Genomic DNA, 26,707 nt, shown 5'->3' with positions numbered 1-26,707 from the left:
GTCCTGAAGCTATTAAGCAGACCAAATGAGACGTGTCTTTTCATCACCTCCTCTCTCCACACATTGTGCATTTCTCAATCTGGCACTTCCTCTCCCTTAATTCCAGTGAGGATTTAATTGGCTCGAATCAAGACACACACGAGAGGGGAAGAGGGAATAAAGGACTTGGTCGCACCATGCGGAGCGATATATCACAGCATGACAGCGCATTGAAGAGGTGGGATGATTGTGAAGCCAACACACTGCCTTTTAATGAGAGTCTTTCTCTTGCTCCCGCCTCTTCTCTTCCCAACCGCTTCCTCTCCTGGCCGCTCCATCCTCCTTCTCCTGTTTCTTCCTGGCTGATGGGATGAAGGTGACCACCACCTGGCAGTTATCACCCGCGGCCTGCTAAAACTCCCGTATCCGCTTTCCCGTGGCAGTCCGAGGTGCACGCCGGTCAGAGATCTGATCCGCTCATTACTCTTAGCTGTGGCTGGTTGGGAGAGGATTAGCTTGATGGCCACTTTGATAGTGATTCTGCTCTTGAAAGTGTCAGCTTAAAGGGAGAGGTAATGAGATATCATGTTAAAGATCACACAGACACAGAGGACTGGTGCCTCGGAATTCAGAGTCAACTCCAGGACCACTTCAATAGGTACCTCGTTCAGTAATGAAGACATTGTGGGGGGAAAAAAAAGGCACTTAATTTCCCATCAAAGTACAAAGTAAGTCACAAAAGTGGGAAAAAAGCTGAGCTGAAATGTGGCTGATTATAAACAGGTTGTGGTTCATCTGTGTGTGTGTGTGTAACTGTGGATACAATTCATACGCTGCAGCCTCACTGTCACACATGATTTAAAGTGCTGATTCCACTTAGTAACAACATCATCTGCCCACTATTGTATTTTACACTAGTATGAAATGAAACTGATTATGAAAATGCAGGTAAAGAATACAAATCTCACTCTTTAGTCATTTTATTAAGATGTGTTTAATTAAAATCTCCTAACGGGGCTGAGACAAGAAGAGGCCTTGCATCTAATCTCTATTTCTTAATTAGATACAATTATGCTATACACCAGATAAATGCACAGTAACCATGTATGAGCATACTCTTAGTTCACTGAACTATTACTGAAGTGTCTTTTGAATTGGCCAATCAGCTGCTTTTTTTCCTCATGCTTCATAATTTAACTGTGGCTTGGCTATCAGCTGACAATCAGTAACGTCCAATTACATTTAAGTAGGTGCACGATGTGGTCACTCTGCCCTGACTCATCTCACTGTAATTCGCAGCTCTGTCAATGTCTGCTGCTGCTGCAGCTTCCTCCACCATCCACATACACTTAAGTGTTGAGCTATAACTGAGATTTAATGATAGAGAGAGAGATAGAGAGATAGATAGATAGATAGATAGATAGATAGATAGATAGATAGATAGATAGATAGATAGATAGATAGATAGATAGATAGATAGATAGATAGATAGATAGATAGATAGATAGATAGATAGATAGATAGATAGATAGATAGATAGATAGATAGATAAAGAAAAGAATGAAGCATCTTCCTAAGCTTAATGCACTTGTGGTAGGAAAGTTTATGTATTTTTGCCCCCACAAACTTCAAAAGAAGGGCAGCCAATGACATGTCAACAAAAATACCCTTCTTTTTCATCTTAGCCACTCGCTCGGTTATGTAAGGATTCACACAGTTAATGGACAGTATTGATTTTTTTTTTTTTTCTTTGGAGTCATGTTGAGTTGCTCTCAAGTGTAAATTATTTATGAGTGCAGATGATTTATGGGTAAACTTGGACTGCAGGGAGGTGTCACAATGACGTTGCTGACAGGACAATTTCCCCCCCACAACTATTAACCACATTAGGAAACTTTGCCCAATTCTGAAATCATATGAAGCATCACCATTTTCATTTTTTAAAGAGAGGCGTTTTCTCTGCAACAATACATAGCCCTGCACTGGTGAATCTTTGGAGAACCTTTTCTCAAACTGCCTGTCTGGACTATTAAATTACATTAAGGGAGTCCCTAATAGTGTCTATGCTTACAAAGTCCAATTTGAAAATAGGAATTATTAAGGTCTGGTGTTGAAAGGATGGAGCCGGCCTCTGGAGCCCACCTTGTGAGGTTGAAAGGGAGCTTGTGAATAAAACATCACTGGAAGTGTAAGCACTATATTTTAAGTTTATAGAACAAATTGCCTGCAATTGTCATGCATACCATACCTGTAATACAGCTAGATCAATGGGTCAGGAGGGAGGAGCAAGTGTCCCCGGCGAATTTCAACAACAGTCAGATTCAGCTCTCGAAGAATCAAGGTCAGACACCAGGGACAGAACCCTGTCTCTGCTCACCCACAGATGAGCTGAGAGAGCTGCAGGGGAGTGAGCTGGTAGGTGGTGCTCTGACTGATGCTGGTGGAGGTACAGCAATGCCTTTTTCTGCCCCTGCTGTTTGCCGATTGAGCAAAAGCCCCCGGAGGCCACAAGGCAGGGAAACAACCCTGCTTGCGCCCGTCTGCTCAATTTCAGCCCAATATCTATCACACTCAGGCAATCGATGAAGAGTTCTTCACCAACACCCAACCATGCCTGGAGGAGGATGACCTTCTGATCTTTGTCTGATTCCTTCAACCATCTCTGATCGAGATCCATACTGCCAGCTTTGCTTGGCTTAGCTCGGCTTAGCTGCCCTCTAGACACAGACCCCTCTGAGCGGGCACAAAGGTCATCTCTAATGTAGAGTCAATTACCACTAAAACATACACCGATTCCTTTCAAACCTCAATGGGAAAGGGGTAAAATCCGGCTGAATGAAACTTAGCCAGAATGTGAAGTGGGATGTCAACACTTCTGGAGAGATGAGGAGATACGAACATGTGGCAGATTGTTTGAGAAGTGGCAAGAAGTGGTCGTAACGTCGCTCATAAGAATTCAACTCGTGTACTAGCTGTCAAGCTCCCTGGTGTCCACTCATTCTGTATGTGCAGTGCTTTATCATCCCTTTTCCTCTAAATGAGAACCGAATTTTCAGGCCCAAAACTAGCGAATGAGACCATTAACTACTCAGGAAAATGTTTTCCCGTAGACCTTCATACAAACAGACTACTTTTTGCACCCAGAAGAGTTGCACGCACTGGCTATTCACTCTATTTTTACTTCTACACTGGCATCCATTGGAAACTGGAAGACTACAAAAGCTGTTTGCTGTTTGCCTTGCTGGACAAACTTTTCGACTGTTACCGACAGGAGAACAGCAACAAGAATAGAGGCTCACAAAATTCCATTAAGAAAAACCTAGAGTGGATTGTTTGGGGTACAGCTTTGAGCCAGTTTCTGTGGTGAAAGCAAAATAAGCCTAAACACAAACTAAGAAGTGTTTTGTGCATGAATCACAGAATACATCTCGGGTCATCTTTTGAGAATTGCAGTGGCAGTGTAAACAACTCATTCACCGTCTACTGAGGAAGCTTTTGACGTATTGCAGGAAAGGTTAGCTTCTTTAATGGAGATAGATCATTTCTATATGTTCCTGTAATGAGATATCACAGAGATATGTTCAGCAGTAGCTGAATGTACTGTCTAAAGCTTGAAGTACATAGCACACAAAGACAGGATGTGTGTGTTTTAATAAGTAACAAAAACATCTCTATTAGCCTTTCAGAGTAAACAGTCCACTACTGAGTGACATTGGAAGAATTTACCATTAAATGTCAGTTTATCTATTCATTTGAAAGCATGTTCAGCAGAGTCATCAAAGGGAAGTGCAGTCCACACCTACTCGCTCATTCACTGCATGCACAGAAGACGTAGAGACATCGTTTGAAGGACTCTGGCCGTGTTCTGGATTAGGGCATTTGTCACAGTCCATTGTCCTAGTTAGCATTATGTGTAATATGCCACTTGCGCTTTGTGCAGAAGGCTCAATTAGTGCTACCGCTTCATCATCAGCCTTAAACTGTAGTTGATGCTAATGGTTTGCTCACTCGGCGCACATCCATCAACCGCTTATTGCAAAAATGCTTGACTCGTGCTATTGCGAATGTTGTTCTTCGGTTCCACTAAAAAAGCAGGGGCATGCTATGGAAATGAAGCACAAGCGGAACAGGGGCTGAGGGAATTAGACAATTGAAATGAAGTTGTTTGGTGTAAGGTGTACGATCAAGACTCGGCATGGTTCTTGTGTTTGTTAGATAGATGCAGTTCTGCAGGGTTCGCCGGCATGTGCGTGTATGTTGTGGTTCTTCAGATTTCACTTGCCTGGCAGAGAACACGAGTATTGCAACAGAGGGAATAGAAATGAAAGGAGTAAAATGAAACATTCATTGCAGGATGTTGATAGATGACTTTATCATATGAGAGCAGAAGTGGCCGGAGAACGCTGGGGTGATGATGTATTGTTTAACGAAACATTGGAGCGCTGCGTGAATACAAACGGCTGCTTTCATTTCTCAGCCCGATGGCCACGGAGCTCGTCGTGACGGAACACAGTTCGGTGTCTCGGCTTGAACGGGAAGACTGATGAGTCCAGATATGATGTATGCCCTGTCCTCCTGCTCCCTCTCCATCACCAGGCATCCACAGCATGTGTAATGATGATGAGGGCAGCCAGGACAGGAGCGTGTTACTTCACGACGGTAAAACATAATGGAACAGCCTCCTACTGTGCTGGAGAATCAGCGCAGGCATCCAATTACTGCCGTTAAGATCAATCTCAAGATGACCCAAAAAACACACCGCTCCTTTACACTGTGATATTTGAAACTGAGGATAAGGAGGCGGGGGCGTGACAAGGCAAGTCATTAATCTAAATTGTTAGTATATTAATGTGTGTTTGTCTGGAGCAAACAGAGGGAGAGATGGGGAGAGGGAGAGGGAGAGAGAGGAGATTTGGAGCAAAAAAGATCTAAAAACACAGGGGAAGAGAAGACAAGACAGGCATGCAGCGTTACAGTTGACAAAAAGCATCCTGAGGCATTTCTTTGCTCTAAACTGGCAAACACTTTTGAGCATTCTTCTGATTCTCTGCTTTTGAAATAATTGCTGCAGTCGCAGAACTGTGGCTTCAGTGATTAAAGTGTGTGATCGTCGCCACTCTGAGTCCTCCCAGCGCAGGTAGGTCTTTGACAAAACAAGGGAGGTGCTGTCTTCAAAGAGGTTGCTTTCCCAGAAGTGTCACCCATGGCAGAGCTCAATGCTCCACTGCAGAATTGCAATAAAAAGGCCTTTTTATAATAATGAATTCCCGCATGAGCGCTGCAATTTAGAACATGGCATGAATGGGCAGAGTCTGAGGAACCACTGAAGTAATTGGCCATAAATGTGATCACATTCAAAATAAGCGTCCCACTGCTAATAGTCATTAGCTTTATGGCATTACAACTTTCAGAGACATGGTCAGTTATGGATCCCCGTTCAGTTTACGAGATTATTTCTGGTCAAAACACGATTACAGCAGCTTTTCCATGACGACAAAATACAGACTAGCTTCTTTGACTAATTAGTCCTGATTACAGATGAAAGGGCTTTCTAGAACAAAACCACAGAGCTGTTGTGTCAACAGATGCCTTCAGCATGCTCTCTGAAGTCTCCCCTTTCAACCTGATTAAAAAAGATTGGAGAATTTCCATGTGCTTCTTTCTCTCCACTATCTTAGAAAAAACACCCACTCCTTTTTGGTCATCTGTTTCTCCCACTCTCTTCACTTTAAAAGAAAAAAACTATATAAATTATAATGACACTTAGTATAAAACAGGGGGGAAAGGCTTCATCTATAAGCAGTGATAACAAAACATACAGTCAGATTTCTTTATAGTGTAAGTCTAGTATTGGCTTGATTTCGAACTAGAATTCTTGTGGCATGGTTATTTTACGTTTCCACGAGCATAGTACCTGGTACCTGGTACCTGGCTTGTTTCAGTACCTGCTTTGGTGAGGTTCCAAGCGAGCTGAGGCGATACTATGCCAGACTGCCATCACAGGAAGAGACGTCCGACACAAGATGAAATGTAGATCAGTTAAAAAAGACTTAAAAATCTTAAAAACGTGGGTTTATCTCCAACAATTACCAGGGAAAATGTCTAAAACCTCTTTATTTAACAGAGGAGTCTGGTGTATTTAGCGGACGGAGTCTGTGCTCCAGTCATGGAGGAAGTACTGAACAAATAGTTTTAATTAACTGATTCTAATGATTCAGTTATACTAAAAACAACTCCCAGCAGTTTCATGCAGTGATGACTCCGCCCACGTTGAGGAGGTGCTTTTTTGTAACGGAATAGCAACCTAAACCGTGCCGTGCCGAGGCCAGTCGTGGCGTGCTGGGACCATAAGTGGAAAAGGGGCTTTAGTCTGTCCTCCATCACTGGAGTTTGTATGCAGTCTGAGAATAAGACAAAATCTACAGCTTATACTGTTCTGAAAAGTGATTTAAACATCAATAAATCAGAAAGTACTCTCTTGCTGCTCTATGCAAACAATAAACGTGCAGTTTATTTATGCGTCTGTGACGGCTCATGTAAAATATGTAGGGAAAATTTGGAAGGAACTGAAGTATGGATTGCTAGTTGAGAGTCATCCTCGGGTCCTTAAGTACTTATGTTTTGGGAGAAAGGTTCTCCGCCCTGAGCCTGTCATAAAAGATGAACACAAATAAATAAACTGTGAATAAACCTGAGGCTGGACCGCATAAACCTCGGAGCATGTAGAAACATTCATTGTATTTTATCATCAAATCACAGAGCGTCACATCAGCTTCATGTTCAACAAACTGGATTTTCCTGCAACAAGGCACCTGCTGGATGACACCAGCTGTCAATCACACGAGTCACCACTCCTATCGTGCTTTATCGCCCATGTTCCAATAAATGGGAACATCATTTAAAAAATTTCACATCATGTTCTATTGAGGAAGACCTGAAACTAGTGATCGAGACCATTAACTCCTCAGGAAAATGTTTACTGGCATCATAAATCAAGTGAGAAGTAGAAGCTCATTCAGGTTTTTTCATCCCTGGTGGCTCACTGCAACTTCTGTCCTCCTTCCTAGGCTTCACTTTTCAAACCGGGAAGACTACATCCATTTTTAAATACAGTCTATGAGCGCAAATGCTGAAGTCGCGACCTTTCCACCAGCCAATTAGAGTGACTCTCTCTCAGCCTCTCTGAATTTAGCTCAAAGTCTCTCTGAGACTGTCAAAAGAGGACAAATGAGAAGCCTGGTCCTGTCAGCTATCTTCATTTATATTATATGGAAACATTATATGGATTTTTTGCTTAATTGCACCACAATAATTTTGCTTACCCAAAATGCCTTTTAACACTGAGCTCATGTTATCCTTTGTGCCAAATATAAATCGCCATATGCAAACTTTCTGAATCTGAGCAGTGGATATTTTCAGCACAGTCCAATTAATTAATTCAACATTATATAAATGTACATTTCTATTAATATTGCTGTACCCAGTCTGCAACAGCTCCACCTTCACTGCTCAAACCCCACTTACACAGTGACTGGAGTTCTGTGCACAGTGACCTGTTCCATAATGGAATCCCTGAGTTTGTTTTTCTTCTGATGGAGAGAGGGTGCTGTGCCTGTGAGTATGAGGTGGGTTGACAGCGCTGCTCCTACATTACCTTACTTCCTTTTTCTCTGTCAGTGAGGATTGTAGCAGAGGAAGAGGAGGAGGAGGAGGGAGGGAGGGAGGTGAGGGAAACTTATCTGTGGGCTTTTCATGCCACACTGATCCCAAGTAATCTAATTCAGCCTTCCCCTTTCTCGCTTGTGTGCTTCTTTCATACGGGTGCATCCAGGTTGCAAAAGAAATATGTGTATGTGTGTAAATGTGCGAGGAAGAAAAGAGGAGTAAGACCGAGTTTAATGAGTTCAGAATGTGTCTGCATGTATAAATATTTGTGTTGTTTGTTTACCACATGGTTGTGCGGGAAAGGCACATTTCTGTGGAGCCTTGGAGGAAAGGAAATTAAAATGAAATTGTCCAAATTGACCTCTTCAATAAATTCAATTAATCTTCTTGAGATGAACTGGTGACCTGTCCAGGGTGTGACCCCGCCTTTCACCCTGTGTCACCTGGGACTGGCCCCAGCTCCCTGCAACCCTCATGTGGAGGATAAAGCCGTAGACGACGAGTGATTGAGTGAGTGAGTGAGTGAGTGAGTGAATCTTAAATAAATACACAGAAAGAACCTAGTTCAAGGTCAGTATCACACACACACTGTCTGGGGCTGCGAGCCATTCAGACAATGGAGGAGTGATAAGAAACGACGTGTGCGAATGAGGTGTTAAAATCCCTGCTCCAGCCAGCAGGAGCACTGCCGAGTATGGGCTTTAACACTCACACACTTGCAAGTCCCCACTTTACTTAATATTAAAAAAAAATTCACCAGAGCATCTTAGACATGATTTTAGGTTGATTTAAAGCATGACAAAGAGGGGACCGGAAAAATGTACCCTGTTCAACGTGGAGTCCCCTCTTTGTGAGTGTGTAACGACACCGAAGTCCCCTATTCTACTGGTTCATGAGTACACACACACACACTATTATATATATTATATATTATAACACTATTCTTCCTTATCTCCCGTGAGGTCTTCTAAATTATCCAGTCCCTAATTGATTTAGCCAAGTTTAGCAAAAATTGTAATATCAGGTTAACTAAGATGGATTTCTGTCACAGGGAAAAAAAATTACATGATTTATTGGAAGTCATAAAATTTCCCCCGTTTGTAAAATGAGCAGAATAATCAGAGTGAAAAACTGACACTTTTAGGATTGATTGATGATTGCTTTGGAAAGGAGGGGGTGTGTTCGCTAATTAACAGATTATTTTTGTAAAATCATTAAAAGTATTACATTTTCATATATTCACACGAGTCAAAGGAGATTTTAACGGAGGCAGCGACAGAGTCTCCGGTCGAATTTCTTTCATGTGTAGAGAGTCGCTGCGACAACAATAATGACAATCATCTGTGCCGTTTTTAGCCAGAGGAGAGTGTGGGAGCTAATGTTATATATGCCTTCAGCAAGGCAGGCAGGCTGTTGATATGTCAGTCAAATGAAAAGGATGTTTGAGAAGGAAATCAAACAATGCCGAACCATTGGACACGTATTGTAGCTTCAATTATCCTAAAGGATGGATCAGTGTGAGAGGAGGCGGCGCGTTCCTCTAAATCCAGGCAGAGCCACCCACAGGCATCTATCATCTACACTGCTATGGGCAATACTTAGAGAATAATATTGACACAACAGTCAGTTCTGTATCATGCAGATCAGACGCACCAAAATAGAAATAGACAGAGCTTTTGTTTTGCTTTTGTCAGCCCTGATGTGACATTATTTATCTTGAGTCAATTGAACTGATGTTGCGCTTTCTTCTTTTTCACCTACGACTTTTTGATCCAAGTAGTGCTCAACAGATCATTAAACGAAGACCTGGAGATGCACGAAAGGCTCTCTATGGCGTCAGCTTAAGTAAATCGTCACAACGTTTTTTTTAACTTTGCCTCACCGAGGGAGACGCACACCTCCCGGCTTACCCTCAGGCCAGAGCCACCCTCGGAGGCCGTCTGAGTTTTGCTGGGAGTGACAGACGCTCTCCTCCTGCCCTGCTCCAGCGCACAGGCCTACATTATCAAAGCATTCTACATTTATGTATAAGTACCAGGGATGCACTGATAACAACACCAGCATCGCTATCAGTCAGATGCAGTGTTTTTGGCAGCCATTTTAGATTTAGTCTTAGTCTTTTGGACTAAAATGCTTATTAGTTTTAGTCCAATTTGAGTCATTTCTATATGGGATAGTTTTAGTCCAGTTGCAGTCGACGAAAACCCAAAAAGGCTTTAATCAGTTTTAGTTAAAAAAAAAAAAAATTTTGTATTTTAACAAATTAATTTAGGTCAATAAGAATTGGAGATTGCTTTTATCTCAATTTTTCAACCTTTTCATTAAACTCATTAAAGTAGTCCTGCTATTACGTTAGAGAGTATTATTCGACTGGGTTATTATTAATAATGTATTTTCATGTTGTCACAGCTGCTCATGGTGCAGCTCATTTTAAATTTAGACATCACTCACTCATCTTCTACCGCTTTATCCAAGCCAATCCCAGCTGACATGGGATGCAAGGCCAGTCCATCACAGGGACACACACAGAGACAAGCAGCAGTGTCCCCACCAGTCTTGTAACCAAACCCACACCCTTGCATTCACTGTGCAAATTGTATGATTTGCATAATCCCCAAATCTGCATGTTTTCTGACTGTGGGAGGAAACCGGAGAACCCGGAGAAAACCCACGCACACACGGGGAGAACATGCAAACTCAGACGTATAGGAGATAAATATAATTTGGTGTGTTATTTGTATAAAATATCATAATATTTGTGTCATAATACATTTTAAGTTTAATGTGATGAAGCAGAAATGCAAATATTCCAAACAAAGTCAGCAGTCGTGCAGTTGTGAGCATGGTGTTATTTAATTAATAGGAATTTTAATCAGATTTTTTTTTCAGTGTAATTTAAATGACTTTCACTTTTATCCGTTTGCTATTAAATATTTTTCATCATGTTTTGTCACAGAATAATTCACCAGCCGGTGCATAAAGTGCAGCAATTCTCATCTACACTATGCATTTCACTGATGTGTCAAAAGCAAACGTTTGCAAATGGTGATTCACTGTGTAGAAATAATAGAACGCGGTGTTTTACATGAGCAGGGTTCACCGTTTCTCATTGAGAGTGATGAGTGTGCTGCCATCTATTAAGGTGTCGCACTAAGCTGGAAGGGGCTTCACTCACCATGGCCAGGGGCACGATGCCCGCTAGGTCCTCCTGTGCCAGTCGGATCTCTGTCTCTGCCTCTTGTGTGGTGGCATGACTGGTTGGGTACTCCACCTGCCAGGCCATCCAGCGGCTGCCCGGCAGCTGCGGGGAGCTTTCCATTTTCAGATCCACCTGGAGCACCCTCTGAACTCCCATCTCAAACCTGCCAGAGTGCAAAAAAGAAAGCAAGAGTATCAGAGAGCGGCGAAGCAGATAGCCGGGAAAGTCTGCTGTAATGACGACAAAAGGTAAAGGCTGATGAATCTGTTGCTGAAATATATGACATTCGAGAAGCTTCAAAATGTCAAGTCCCTTTGTGTTTGACTCTGCGGTCAACCACCTCCACTTCATTGAATAATATCACAATCTTTTTCTTCTCCATTCCGTCTCATTCCTTTGCCCAGGTGATGTGCACTGTAAATACAAGCTATAATTTGTGCTTCTTGGAGCGCTTCAAAGGAATGCCTCAGCGTGTGCCACCCCCGCTGAGATGTCGACGGTCAGGTTTGTCACTGGTGCCCTTGTTTGCCCCAGCGGAGTGTAAATACACGGCTTGCTTTGGCACATTCTACAGCGGGGCCTGAATTAAGTCAGACAAATGGAGAGCGCTGATAATAAAATTCCCATGGCGCCATAAGTCTCCGACGCTCGGGGTTTAAATATAGCCTGGAGGCAGGAAAGGTCAGCTTTACACAGGAGCCCGGAAGAGATGGGAAATGGCACAAGATCTGTTAGACAAGTCGTGCTTGTCAAATGGCAGGACTCGGGGCCAATAAATTTCATGCGTGGTCTCTGTGGCACACCAACACCAAATAACATACTGTAAATTGAGCATGGTGAAGAGGGGAGAGCGCGAGAGATAGACGCGGGCCCAGATAAATAAATCTAAATGGTCTTTGCTTGGGAACTTCATGAGCATGTAAACACAATAAAGTACACAGCAGCAGAAAGACAGCGACCTTTTAAAGGTGCCATATGTAAGAAATATATCACATAAAGTCATCAAGAGACTATGATAGGTCATCAGAGATTTAGGAAACATGATAGTGGCTTCACTGATAACACTGGGGAAGCAAGTTTATTCTCAAAATAAACTTGAATTTGCCAGCTGCAAATTCTGGATTGGTGTCTTGGTTCGTTACACCACCCACCTCCACCCACCTAATAACACAGCTCACACAGCATCAGCTAAAAGCAGCTAGACACTAAGCTAACTTAGAAAGCCACAGTACCCCTCTCAAACATCCCAACCTCGGGAAAAGAAAAGCAAGCGTCTGCGGTGGACGTGCATTAAAATATATAGATGACACTTTGAATTGACCGTAGGTGTGATAGTGGATGGTCATTTGTCTCCATGTGTCCCTGTGATGGACTGGCGACCTGTCCCGGGTTGTTTATGCCGGCTGGGATCAGTGATGGGAATAATTGATTATTTTGCTCAGATACGGGTTAATCCAAGTCAGTGGTTCGCAACCTTTTTTCCTTGAAGCCCCCCCTTGCTTGTGTCCAGGACAAACCAGGTCCCCTAACCCCCTATCTACAGCACTGTTCCTATTCTCACTGTGTATATGGATAAAACAAAAACTGTCCTGTGCTTCCATAAAATCAAAACCAGGGTAAAGTTTGAGATATTGCCTTGTTTACTTTTTTGATACCGGTGACCAACTGACCTGAGGAGACTTGCTTCTGCAGTCATGGTCACAGAAGTTCAGATTGGTAATAGTTGATTTATTAGTTGGTAATAAATAGCTTAATAAATGTAAAGGTGGACCAAAAAATGGGTTTTAATTTGGGTGATACCCATCCCCAGAACAGACAAAGCTCTGCGACCCCCATGTGATCTCTGGCGCCCCACTGAGAGGGGCTTGGACCCCAGGTTGGGAACCAAGGATCTAAGTAATAAACTGTTTCAATTGTTACAAAGCTGCAAACGTCACTGACAATATTTGATTTTTTATTTTGGCCCTGAATACTCAACATGAAAGATAATGTGTGACATCCTAATTTAGGAACTATCCATCCATCCAGGGTCACGGGGGGAGGGGGGGTCACACCCTGGACAGTTCACCAGTTAATTTAGGAACTAAAACAATTAAAACTACAAAAACAGGTTTTATCCTTTGTCTTTTCTTTTTTTTTTAATTTTCTCAATTCAATTCTAAGCATGAAAGATTTGTTACGCCGGAGTATAAATCATTAAGATGACAACTAAATAACGTGTACCGCGCCACTAAAGGCGTACGTCAACGTCATGGTCTCACATAACTTTCTCTAAAAAACAAGTGTCCAGAAATAAACCTCAGAGTGATCCACAGTCACTGAGCAGAAATTGTTCCAACGGCCGACTTTTTACAGCATGGGCACCATTTTACTGCACACACACACACACAGAGAAGCAACACTTAACAGCCTCTCAAAGATAAGTTGTCTGTTTTAGCTTTTTTTTCCTTTGCTTCACAGATGTCAATTACTCTCAGAGCCCAGAGTTTAATAGCAACTGTGAATATTAAGATTTTCATATTTCGATTTCACAAGATAGAAGGATGCTCACAAAGTAATCAGGTTATAGGAAAACGTGGCCTTCTGCTTCAAGTTCGAGTTCAGAAATAAAACAGAGTAAGGGCAAGTGAAGGAAAAAAGAGAAAGGATCTTGGGATGGTGCAGAGATTAGATCGACGTATAAGAGTGAAGACTTAAGTCAAGAATGAGCTAAAATGTTCCTATTGGAAATGTGTTTTATTGCATTTTTATAATGTGTCTTAAAAAACAGGTTCGAGGGCAATAAATAAAGCTATTTTATCTTCACAGAGAACATCTAACAATATTTAATGTTTGACTTCACCCCAGTTGACAATAGGTAATTAAACGAATACGCCATCCTGAGTCCACCTTCCCCATCACCGAGTCTGCTAATCACACAGCTCGCCGGGGAAACCGCTCACTTCCCCGCCGCTTCTAGAATGCGGCCTTATTGAATTAGCGACAAAGGGCCCGTGGATGTGTGCCACACAGCTGGCCTCAGCCTGATAATTATCACTAAACTAGCCGTGTTTTTCAGTAAATCCGAGGCCAGACAGACGACCCGAGGGCCGCCAAAGGCAACAGAGACGGGGGGGGCTCAGTAGATAACGGGCCTTGGAAGTTTGGAAGCAGCTGGTCCTGTGGCTTCAGAGACCAGATTGGAGAGCAAATCACACTTGACAAGATGCTGCTGGAGACGGCAGACGACTGAGAATACAGAGGTGGATGCGAGGATGCTGTTCAGCCACATTTTGGGATGCCCATAAATCACAGTGACACCAGCAGATCTGTGGGACACAAATTCATCTGTGAATAGATGAAATGTAGTTTTGGAAGACGCGCAACTTCTATAGGTCAAGACAACATGACAACGTGGAGCCAGCTATAGATTTGAATAATGGAGGTGACAATGACGATGACCTCTCACACCACTGGCAGGGAGGAGCTAGACTTTGTAGAAATGACTTTATTACGAAGCCAGACTTCAGGACATTTGACAGAAAGAAAAGTTATATAGAATGGCCCCATCTATACTTGAAAATGTACTTTCTTCCTTTTATTTATCAAAGATTTACCAAAGACTTGTGTCTCATTATGTCCAGTAATTGTTTTATTTTTCTCTGGCATCAATCATCTCGTTTTTGAACAAAAATACTAGAATAAAAGACATTCTGTTGACTCTCTTGCACTAAATGACAATCACATGTTATTATAATAGGAAGAAATGAAAACCTAAAATGACTAAAATGAATTTGCCAAATAGTTGCAGATTATTTCCTGCAAATAAAAATAAAGAATAAATAATTGCACCACTGACCTGCCAGTTCAAACATGACGAGCATAATAACGGTATGAGTAATGTGTTATGAACAAATACAAGCTTTGTTATTTAATATCTGTCCTCCGTAATTACACAGACTGTAAACCCTCTTTGCCTTTTCACTTTATCTTGATAACACAATCCTGGGAGCTACAATATATGGAATCTCGGCGGCATGAAGACGGAAGAAAGTTAGATTTAAATGTCAAAATGACTCGACAAACACAGGACAGCGATGCCAAAGGATTTTCCTTTTAAACAGATTTCTCTAGAGAAAGTAATATAATTGAAAGTGCTTCCATTGTTCCTTTATCAAACTCACTGAGTCATTATGACTCCTTGTTTAATCTCCCCCTGAAGTGACACAAGTCGTGTGTCTACAGCCTGAACCAACGGGGGTTTAGAGGACAAGAGCGAGACAGAGGGAGACAAAGGGACAAAGAGAGACACATTTGTGGGATAAATCAAAGTTAAATCAAGACGTTTCCCTTTTTTTATTATTATTATTATTCAACTTGTGGATCTATAATTTCCAACTATCCCAAAGCTGGTGTCATTACAAGGTTGTGACAATACGATGATTTCACAAAACAACTCTGAGGATGTTTTATGTAAAACGTACGAGAGGAAGATGTAAAGTGCGTAACACAAGACAACTCTATAACAAGGGATAATAAATGGGAACAGAATGGCAGATGAAGATACATAAAGCTGGTAGAACCAGAGGAGATGGTGTCCAAAGAAGTCGGAGGTGGCAGTGTATGTGTGTGTGTGGGTGCCTTAACTGTACTTGTGGGGGGGGGGGGGGAATAATCAAATTTGTGGCTTCAGTGGTGCTTGAAACAGCAGCCTAAAACTCTGCTGTTCTCATGCTCCATCACCTGGAACAGCAATAAACCAGTCAGCACAATGAAGCATAGACACACACACACATGTACGTATTTGATCGCGCCCACACGCACGCACAAAAAAGCGAGGCATATGTGTGTGCGCTTAAAGTCTGAAACCACTTTTCCACTCACACACAGTTTGTTAAAATCATGTAAAACACCTCTGCTGGTCCACTCACTCTCTCACTCTCATCTGTGAACGCTTTATCCTCCACTCGAGGATCGCTGGTGCCAATCCCAGCTAGCATAGGGCAAAAGGCAGGGTAGCTACACCGACAGTCAATTCAGAGGGTGTCCAAACCAGAGAAAACTCCTCCACGCACCATTTACTTTCCCAAGCACGTCAGGGAACTAAAGCTCCTTTTCCACCTATGGACCCGGCTTGCCACACTTTGGCACGGCACGGCACGGCATGGCACGGCACGGCTAGGCGCGGCACGGCACAGCACAGTTTAAATTGGTTTTCCACTACAAAAATAGTACCTACCCAACGTGGGCGGAGTCACCACTGCATGGCTGCGACACACACACACAAACGAGTGACTTGTTGAGTAACTGAATCACTAGAATCAGTTCATTCCAAAACATTCGTTCAGCTCTTCCTCCATGACCGGAGCACAGACTCCGTCTGACACAGTCACTGTCGCTAAATACACCAGACTCCTCTGTTAAATATTGAGATTTTAGACATTTCCCTTGTAATTGTTGGAGATTATCCCACGTTTTCAGGATTGTTAAGTCTTTTTAAATGATCTACAGTTCGGCTTGATTCTTGTGTCGGACGTCTCCTCCTGTGACGGCACTCTGACCAATCAGTGGCAAGGAGTATGGCGACGGCACTCATAGAACCTCGCCAGGGACAAAAGACTTTCCCAGTATCTCAGTAAAGCTCTTTTTTAGGTTTGATTTCTGAGAAAGGACACTGATGGTCACAGCATGCAGTTTAGTCTTTTGGCCAGAAACCAGAAATCGGTCCTTAACTCACATCGTCAGAGTCCTCTGCAATCAAAGCAAATCACTCTGAACCCTGTGTGTACTGTAGTCATTCATGCATTAAAAGCCAAAATGTCAGCGCAGGCTACAGAAAGCTTTACAGCATCAACTTTAAGTAATGGGACAAAGCTCCACTCACATGGACTGCGGTTTCCATGGATACATAAAATATAAGATTTTGAGAGGATGTTCAGGAGACCTTGTGGTTGAAGGTACAGAGGGCAATACTGAATGGATCAGTCCACTGTGAGTTAGACAGAAACACTTGAGCGCAAAGCAGGTCTAGAATCCAAATGTATGTTTTCGGTCAAATAGAGAATGTGGCGTTGGTGTAGGAGGAAAAGAATCTCCAGAAACCGATACCCACCAGACCTTTAAACTCCACTATCCATGTTCAGAATGCAACGAGAGATAGGGAAAAGGGTGTAAACGCAGTCAAATAAAGGAGGAGGACAGTAATGAGAATAATAGTGAGACATTTTCAGCAAGGTGCAGCTGCCTCGGTGGCTTTGGAGGTTCAGAGAAGCACTGTCCGTAAGAAGCAGAAGCAAGAGTATGCAGGCAATTCAGAAATAATCTGAGGAGCAGAAGATTCAGTTTGGCAGAGGAGAGCGAAAAGTGTACGTTGTTTATTCGGGATGGGGATCGGTATCAAAAATCCTATATATATGGCATATGTGTAAGGGTTATAAGAAATATTTAACAGTCAAATCATAACCAAGCTAAAGGTAAAGAAAGCTAGAAGTCATTGCTTCATAAGGACATAATATAAGAAGATTGAAGAATCAGTATAATTTGCAGATCGAGATCATCAGTGATCCATTACTCTAGCCTGCCAGGAAGAAGCATTTGCGCTGAGTCATGTTTTGGCTGTTTATTGAACAGTATTTGTTACACAGTTGGAGAATGACGTCCTTGAAATGAATCAACAGCTTCTTAGTTCATGAATAGTCTTAAAATGACTGAATCAGACTAATATAATAATATGTGGGATCACCCCCTCCCCATTGTTTATCCTCTGCTGTGCTGCACCATGCGTTGGTGTCCATACAGTACACAAGTTAGAGTAAGTGAGTATATAGTAAGCCACATTTAAGGTTCCTCCTCTACTATTTTTTGTGTCGCCTTTACCTGACAGCAACGTGTTCACAGCCAGTGAGTGTTCTCTCCGTCGTCGCCCGGATGGAAGTTATAAAGATCCCTGTATGAAAAATGCCTGCTGACAGCCCAGCACTGCCCGACATTGACTGGTCAATACTGCATTCAGAATGACGCCAATTTCACATTTAATTAAACTTTTTGCACCGCGCCGTGGAAATGTGACTGCGTAAGTGAGCGCTTGTATCAATCAATGCGCACAAGCAGGATTTCTGTCCCTCAAAACTGTCAAAGTGTTGATTTCACGAACGCTGCAGTGGATACGGCGATACGATCGAGCAAGCGGGAGCATCCCTCGCATTGCTATCATTTCCTCAGAGGTCCTAAGCCAATACCTTTGATTTATGGCGTGTCAACTGACATTCATTTACACACCTCTAAACTGAAAGAGCAAACACAGAGGAAATATATATGACTGGGTTGTTAAAAGACGCTCTCTGTGTAAAGGTTATGTTGGAGGTGAGGGCGTGCGATGAAGATGCATAGATTCTGGCAGCAGTCTTTTCAAATTTACAGCAGGAAGCATAAATCCGTGTTTTTGGCACGCACTTTCTATTCAAGTACTTTCTAAGCTGACAAGCCATAATTCCCAAAGTATGTACAGCACAAAGTGCACGGAAGCTACTGGTGTTAAACAAGGCCACAACACATTATTTAATGAGGAACATTGTCTTCAAGCTCGGATCTGCAATTTTTCACCGACGCTCCGGTCCCCGACGTTCCCAAACTGGGGCACATTGGATGTCACCACTGAGACAGGTGAGACAGAGGCACAACAGCTACTGTACGCAGTGTTTGTAAAGCAAGAGGACAGCAAACAGTTGGACTATGGCTGAAAATGCCAAAAAGGCACCTACAAATAATTAGAGCTGTACTGTATTTTAATCCCAGTCACAATCTTGGCTTCTCATGGTGATCTATGTGATCCGATCATCATACAGTGTTGAAAATGCTTAAATACCTATACCAGTGCCTGCAAGTTTAATCAGAGCTGCTGCTGCTGCTGCTGTTCCTGCATCATGCAGCTCCATGTTTTCCTAGATGAAGTCTTAATGAGCGTTAAGAGGCAGATATACCACACTACTGAAAACACTTGTACAAACAAATGTCTTATTTCTTGCACCGCATCTAGAGCAGAGGTCTCAAACTCATGGCCCGAGGGCCACATGTGGCCTCCAAATTGATTTCCTGTGGCCCACCACTTGATATCAAGTTATGGATTATTTCTGGCAGCTTTTATAGAATTATTTTGCATCATAAACATATACAGTATGTTGTTTTATTGTGTACTACAGTATAGACATTGTTCCATATCAAAACCATGTCAAATAAATTGAAAACAAACCCCCCTTTTCACTAATTTTGAATTCTTTGGAATATCATTTCTGCAATATCACGATGGAGTGCAGTAATGTGATTTTAAGGCCGTGCCTTTGCATATTTTACACTTGGCGACTGCCAATTATAAGCCGATTAAAGGCAAATAGCCAGAACTTGTCAACACTTGTAAGCAAGCAGATTATCAGGCTGCAGACTTGTACTATGAACTGGGCTTTACCGATCTGGCCATCTTTACATACCCTGCCTGTGCTTTTACAGCCAAATTTCACAGTTGTACCACAAACAATCACTTTCAATGTTTTGGGGTTTGACCTCTGACAGGAGGTGGGAGGTGTCGGGGCATTTTTAAAAGTAGATTAAGAGTAGAAAAAGAGTAGATTAGTAGATTTACACTTTTCACAAATCAAAAAACAGAGGAAACGATTCAATCATTAAATAAGATTGTATTTTTTGTTTTTATTTCCTTACTTTCTTTTCCTTTTCTATTTGGTTTTGCAAATGTTTTTGCTGTAAACTGTAAAAGTATTGTATTTTATTGTTTGAAAATGCTGGAAGTCGTCACAGGCTTGGAGTCGCTGTCCGTCTGGAACTCGTTCCCCGTCGACATCCGACAAAAAAATTGTAAGTATCTAAAGTTTATAATCGGACAAACGTTAGATATTTACAATTATTTTGTCAGATTGGGGAACGAGTTCCAGACGGACAGCGACTCCAGGCCTGTGACGACTTCCGGTCCATTCCAAAACTCCAGCAGGCAGCATCCTCAAAGAACAAGTGTATTTTCAAACAATAAAACACAATATTTTTGAATGTTTAAATCAATATTTTTCTTTTAGCTTATTAAAAAATGCTGTTTTGACACAAATCTAATTCCATAGACGGACGGCTGCGCTCTCTCGCCTCTTCTGTGACTCGCGGCGACTTCTCTCCTCGGCTGTGACGCGTTCACTCGTCTCCTCTCGCAGCATTGTGCACACATATGCACTTGTCCTGTCTCTAATATTGTCAGGGACAATCTGGCTTCATCCAAATATATTACGCAAACCTACGCCCGCGGTTATAATGGCCCTCTTTTGGGCCCGATCGAAACCCTGCCTGCTATTGCTAGATGTTCCCTAGTTTTAAGGTAGAGAAGAAGAGTAATTTTACTTAAGGGGGAAATTCATTATCCTCATTCCCTCTTCAATTTGATTTGATATTATTTATTATGAACATTTCAAGTTTCAAGGTCGGCTCTGAGAGAAAGCTGCTGTGTTCATTCCTTGCCAGTAAGAGCCTGGTTCAACTGGAAACACAGATGATGATGCAGTCGTCGAGAGCAGAGTTTGTTTCTTAATGATTCTAATGAAACATGTTAAAGATCATTAGATAGATGATCACATGTGCCATCTTGAGGACCCAATCTGCAAAATTGGACTGGTAGCTTCAGTTCTCCTTGGCTAAGAATATACAAACCATTTCCTTCAACTTCACTCATCACTCCAGGGCCTTGTTTACTCCAAAACTCCCCAACAGTTCTCACCAAAGAAACCGTTCCAGATTTCACTCCTACAGTATTGTACAAGTGTAACAAAAGAGTTTTGTTTTTTTTGTCCTTTCATATTCCTCATCTTTGCCTGGCAGACCCACATCACTGTTCAGTTCAGACTAAGATTCAGGTTAGTTAACCCTTGAACACCCAAGCCTCAAAATGTCCTGTGATTAAGGGCTTTTGCCAATAATTTCCAGAATAACTTTCAGTATCTGGCAGTTATTTACAGTTTAAAATGAAAGAAGAAAATGAAGAAAAACAAAAACACAACATTTGTTTTTTGTCTTAAAAATGGAAACTACATATAGGCGTTTTCCCCCTTTTTCCCTTTCTGGCGACAAACACGCTGATTCTCTGGCTTCCTGCAACAGCATGGGCGAAATTACCGTAATAACCACACATTGGCTTTGACGTGCAACTTCTCAGCTTTCAGAACCCGTCGGTTAGCACAAACCATTGCGTGATTATGGTAATGCAAATTGCGTTTGCGTGCAGGTTAATTGTGGTAAAATACTGTATAATTCTCTATAGTTAAATGTTACCATTATCAATACTTGTTCCACACAATCTTTCACATGTACTTTTACCAAATAATCAATTTCCAGAGTCTGTCATATCTCTCTGACTCTCTCCTGTGTCCATTTCAATAAGATAAATAATGATAAAAGAGTAATAAAAAAAGACCTATGCTTGAAACGTGTTCTACATCATATCCCTTTATTCTTTAAATTGGCTAGAAATAAATCCCATAAATGTAATTTTCATTTATCTTGTACTCCTGAGGGGCGCAAAAAAAAAGAGATCAGGTTATTAAATTTCAAATAACCTACACGGCATACATTAAAAATCCCACTTTTAAAAAGCAATAGATTCCCTTTTCAAATGAATCATTTATTCTGGGCCCCTTTTCTAACACACACACACACAAAGAAAATGGGCTGTTAATTATAACGATTATAATGAGGCATCATTGCAAACTGAGGGCTTCTGGCCATGTGCGTCAAAGCCAATAAGGGGATCAAATTTCCGATTACCTGAACAGTGCTGTGCGGCTTTCATCAGCTGAAATATTCAACTCCCCCACACAGCACTCTCTCTCTTTCTCTGTGCCTATGTCATAAAAGCTGTCACACATATAATTAAATGTACATGGGAGAAAATGGGATTCAGTGTTCAGTCTCAATTTAGTCACGGAAGAACTGACACTGCTGACGTGCGTTTCAATAAATGAAATAAACATGTTTCAGGTCAGCAGAGGCTAAAACACTGAGGTAAAGACACGGCAGCGTCTGCAGACAATTAGCTACCTTAACAGATACTTAAAAGTCAATTTGTCTGCGGGGTTTAATGGCTGGAAGGACGTTAAAGGTGCATAGGTAGAGGAATGTCAGGAGGGTAATATTCCATTATTACATTTGTCCCATAACTTGATCCAGATTGCCGGGAGGGGAACAGGGCGCAGTCCGCGTGTCGTAAAGCGCAACCCCGTGGCACATCTATTCCCACAGACAACAAAATCTCATCTCGGAGTTAATTAAATGCGCCGCGCCAACAATAGCCTCATCAAAACGAAACGCTCCTCCGCAGTGCAGCGTCGTTAGAGTCCATCAGCCAGAGTAAATCTCAAATGACGGTTGTTATCATCCCCATTGACCTCGGACCTTTCAGTTCCCCCGTCAGCTCCGTGTCTCGTTCATATAGGAAAAGACGTCCGTGTAGCAAATTGCAATATAATAAATTGCTACTTGTCCTGACAGTTACACTCAATTTCCCCCCACATTATAGCACTCATCCTGGATAAGAGAAATTAACCACTAGGAATGACCAGGAAAGCTGCTGGCTGTCCACACTCACACTAGGGGGCAGCAGACACTGAGCCCTGGGGCGGTGATTAAATGTGGGCAGATAAAGTGATCTCCCACCCCCCCCCGTAAACATACGTAGATGCCCTGCTTGGTTGATCTGTGGGTTTGACCTTGCACCTGCAGGTGCTGTGACACTGGCAGTGCCTGTCCTCCTCACACAACTCCTCAAAGACTCACAAAACCTGGATCCTTTCAGCGCTGCTCCTGTTGGCATGGCAACAGAACCTGGAGAACACACAAGAGTCATTGAGCAGGGGACCAGACTATCAGTTCAATGGCACTCTATTGCAACTTGAGACATCAGCCCCCGCCGACTTGTAGGCTGTTCGAAATTGGGGTGGGGAAAAAAAAAAAAAAGGGTGAAAGGTTCAGCTCAACACAAAGAGCATGTGTTGTGTAAACATGTTGAATCCGCTGTAACAGCAGCGGGAGGTCAGAGCCAGCATCAGACAGGAGTGCAAAGATCTAAATGTATGGTGTTAAACCTTATGTAACTACAGCACAGATCATCAGAAACAAATAACATACACAACAAAAGTCGTATAACGCATGCAGGTGCTCACAAAGGTATACCACTTTGTTTACAATAATTACAGTGTTTGTGGTTTTTGAGATTACATCTACTGCTGGAGATGTGACTACCTTTAGGGCTTTCACACGGACACGCTTCTGGTTCTGGCTCTGGTTCCGCTCTGGAGCCTGAGCCCGCGTTCACACCAATTTCAATTCAGTGGGAGGAACCAAAGTGGGAGGAAGTTTACACGGCAACGGCAAAATGACGGCAGATCGCATGGAGCATCTGTGGGCTTTCATCCTGCTGCTACAGACATTAGTCTTCATCCAACAGTCCAGGATGCACCGGCTGTTGATGGCGAGAAGACATAAGTAGGGATGTATACCTTGGACCGGTACGTTTTGGTACCGGATTCTAATTAGAGTACCGTTAAGACTCTGGACAAACGGTCCTGTTACCGATACTTTTTTTCCATCACCAAACACCTGCCTCCTCTGCACTGTTCTGCTGGGTCTGTCTGTACTCACAGTCTGTTGGGTTGAACATGAAGGGGCTTTTGCCATCTCCCTAGTTTTCTTCTGAGAAGCATTTATAATTGCATAGCTTCTGTTCTGTTGATGCTTTAATATTACCATGTGGTAATCAAAAAAAGACTGAATCTTTCAATATCTTGTAACGTCTTTATTTTTTACACATAATTACATGTTGTAGTATTGATAAGAGTATCGATAAGTATTGGTACCAATAAGGAGTATCGTATCGTTATCGGCATAGATTAAATCCTAGCGATATACATCCCTACATATAAGATGTAGAATACGAATGGTACGTAAAAAAAGTATATGGTTTTGGTACCGGTTCCTAATTGGGTCGGTACCAGAGTACCGTTAAGACTCTGGACAAACGGTCCTGTTACCGGTACTTTTTTTCCATCACCAAACACCTGCCTCCTCTGCACAGTTCTGTTGGTTCTGTCTGTACTCACAGTCTGTTGGGTTGAACATGAAGGGGCTTTTGCCATCTCCCTAGCTTTCTTCTGAGAAGCATTTGTAATTGCATAGCTTCTGTTCTGTCTGTTGACGCTTTAATATTACCATGTGGTAACCAAAGAAAGATTGAATCTTTTAATATCTTGTAACGTCTTTATTTTTACACAAAATTCCATGTTGTAGTATTGATAAGAGTATCGATAAGTATCGGTACCGATAAGCAGTATCATATCGGTATCAGCATTGATAAAATCCTAACGATATACATCATAAAAAAGTATATGTGGGCTTATATATGCAGACATAACTATAGTCAATTAAGGCAGACAGTGAACACAACAACACTGTTTCCGCTGTTTCCCAGCTCTTTTTTGCTGGCTCTATATTCTTTCTTGAGGTTTTTTCTGAGTTGATAAATTATTTGATCAGGTGTATGGGTTCAGCATAAAGCTTAGTTTTTCTTGTCTTGTTCTCTAGTTTAAACCTCTTCTTCCCTTACCCTCTGTTTGTGGTCCCTGCTCGAAAATGACATGCCCAAACTAAATCGAGTCCATCTCTGCAATTACAAGCTCTATGTGAATTATCTTGGAATCAAAATAAAGATAACTTTTGTGAGATTCCACCACTTGTGTCAGTATACTTGCAGATGGAACCCAGTATAAATGAAGGATTTTTTAATAATAAATGAAGGATTTTTTAATAATTTTTAAAAATATGCAGTAGGAGCTCAGGTCTTCATTCAAAGTGGTTTTGTTCCAGTGGATATAAGTTGTATTTCTTGAAAGGGAGTTGTTGTTTTGCTCTTATTCTGCGGCTGGATCCGTGAATCTTGGCCATAGTGCGATGTAAATGGTACCGTTGGAATCTGGTGCCGCTTATTGGCAATGTTTACACTGTTACAGTGTTTTTCGGCTCCTGCTGGTTTGATCGATTGGTGTTTAAACTGTGTTTGGTGGAGCTTTTAGTCGAGTTCCTGACCTTTCTGTGGGTATGCAGCATGTCTGTGTTTATTGAAGTTAGACATGGCTTTATGAAGTGTTTGTTGCTGTGTGCGACGCTGCCCCCGGTACCGGGAAGAAACTCCGTTGATGCCCAAATGGCCACCAAACATTTGGTTTCCTCTACGGACCACTGCGCCATGTTCGTTGTCAGTCGCTGCTTTTTCTTTTTCCTTTTTTAAATCTAAGACACGCCCACTGGTGATGTCACGGTTCGCAGGGAAGAACCCGGTATTTCTTGGTTCCCTCGAGAACCAACTTTTCTGGTTCCAAACCTGTTATTTTTTTCAGTCTGAATGCGCCGGCCCGGTTCAAATTGGGTTTGTGATTTGGAAACCAGCACGGAGCCCTGCCGGTGTGAAAGCCCTATTTGTGTCACGCCCCTTTCCCCACCTCCTCATCTTTCCTGTCTGGAAGTAACGCTGATTATCTGTGTCGTGGTTATCAGACAATTTAAAGATCCGTTCATTCATTGGCAGCTTGACTTAAAAAAAAAAGTGCTGAGTAATTACAAACTGTAGCAACACAGTAGCAATTAACAGCAAGATTAGGAAATATTTGGGAATATTTAACCTCGGAGCAGCTATCATGGGCTCTTGGAAGTGAATGCACGGACCATAAAGACCTTTTTTTCTTTCTTTTATTTTAAACACGAGAAGCATTGTACAGTGTCAATGTGCCGTCACAGAGGAATTACCCGGCTCCAAGTCAGGAGTGCACGGTTAGATATTCATTTCTGAGCTAAAATGTTAGATTACCACAAGAGAAGTGTCACAAAACATCAGCCCCAATATTCCCACGACATATCACTCAAATTCTGCAGGATAGTCATTGATCAGCAGCAGAGAAGAAATTACAAAACTTTTAATACAAGAAAATAACATCGATCAGACATCGATCCATAATTGGAAGCATTCACTTGTAAAATCTAAAGACTAATTAAAGAAAGATAGCTTTACGTGTACGCGCTCAGCACAGTCATTCAGAAACGGAGAGGAGCCGAACCAGAGGCTCGCAAAGAGCCGAGTGGGAGGAAACGACAGAACTATAGGAACGTGTCGGAAATATCCGACTGCCTAAGCTGCTTATTTTACATGACAATGATGCTTGTGTGGCCGTGTCATCCACGTGAAGCACACGCATCGAGGACTCCTGATGATAGTAAATCATGTGCATGGAACGGCAGGTCGTAAAGTCACCTCACACCTGCACTCCACACTTCACTCTCACCTGAGGTAGAGCCTTGACCATCGCTCTAACAACACGCATGAATCCGACGGTTTGTGTACATGTGTGGGTGGTGAAGGAGGTGACATGCACAGAATGTGGCATCTCATCTAGAGCCAGTCCGGCCGGACTGTGGCGCTTTGGGCCCAGCTGCTGATTCCCGCGGGATGTACACACCGCCTGATTACACGTCAGAGCTGGTAAGTCCCGCTTAACAGTGCCCGAGTTGGAATCCTACTTTTCTCTGCACGTTATCAGCGCGACTGAGTTCGGCTTTCACCTGTTTTCCTGCTACGCGTGATAACGGAAGGCAGCGAAAGATTGCTTGTCAGCGTTTGCACCCGTACGTGTCATCGTGCAAGGAAGTGGATGTGACTCGCACTGTTGCCTGTTTGTCTTCTGCTTGACTGAATCTGGTGCTTATTGGAAGCAGGGTTCTGCCCATTTGTGCACTTCAATATTCTTCCCTCTGTGCATGTGCACCCTTTTCTTTCCTCCAACTGCTGCTTCCATGCCT

General features: G+C 42.4%; 1 protein-coding gene across 3 annotated transcripts in view; it reads right to left on the bottom strand.

The window, feature by feature from the left end:
• si:dkeyp-14d3.1 (transmembrane protein 132C) overlaps nucleotides 1-26,707 on the bottom strand; it is a 140,589-nt gene that overhangs the window by 25,380 nt on the left and 88,502 nt on the right. For all 3 annotated transcript variants that reach the window (XM_058637255.1, XM_058637256.1, XM_058637254.1), the window contains one exon: nucleotides 10,820-11,006. In XM_058637255.1, coding sequence (XP_058493238.1) covers nucleotides 10,820-11,006 — 187 coding nt within the window. The remainder of the gene's footprint in view (nucleotides 1-10,819; nucleotides 11,007-26,707) is intronic.

The sequence above is a fragment of the Solea solea genome, chromosome 8 (assembly GCF_958295425.1).
Source record: "Solea solea chromosome 8, fSolSol10.1, whole genome shotgun sequence".
Taxonomy (NCBI): Eukaryota; Metazoa; Chordata; class Actinopteri; order Pleuronectiformes; family Soleidae; genus Solea; species Solea solea.
This window is presented reverse-complemented; position numbering and strand designations above follow the sequence as displayed.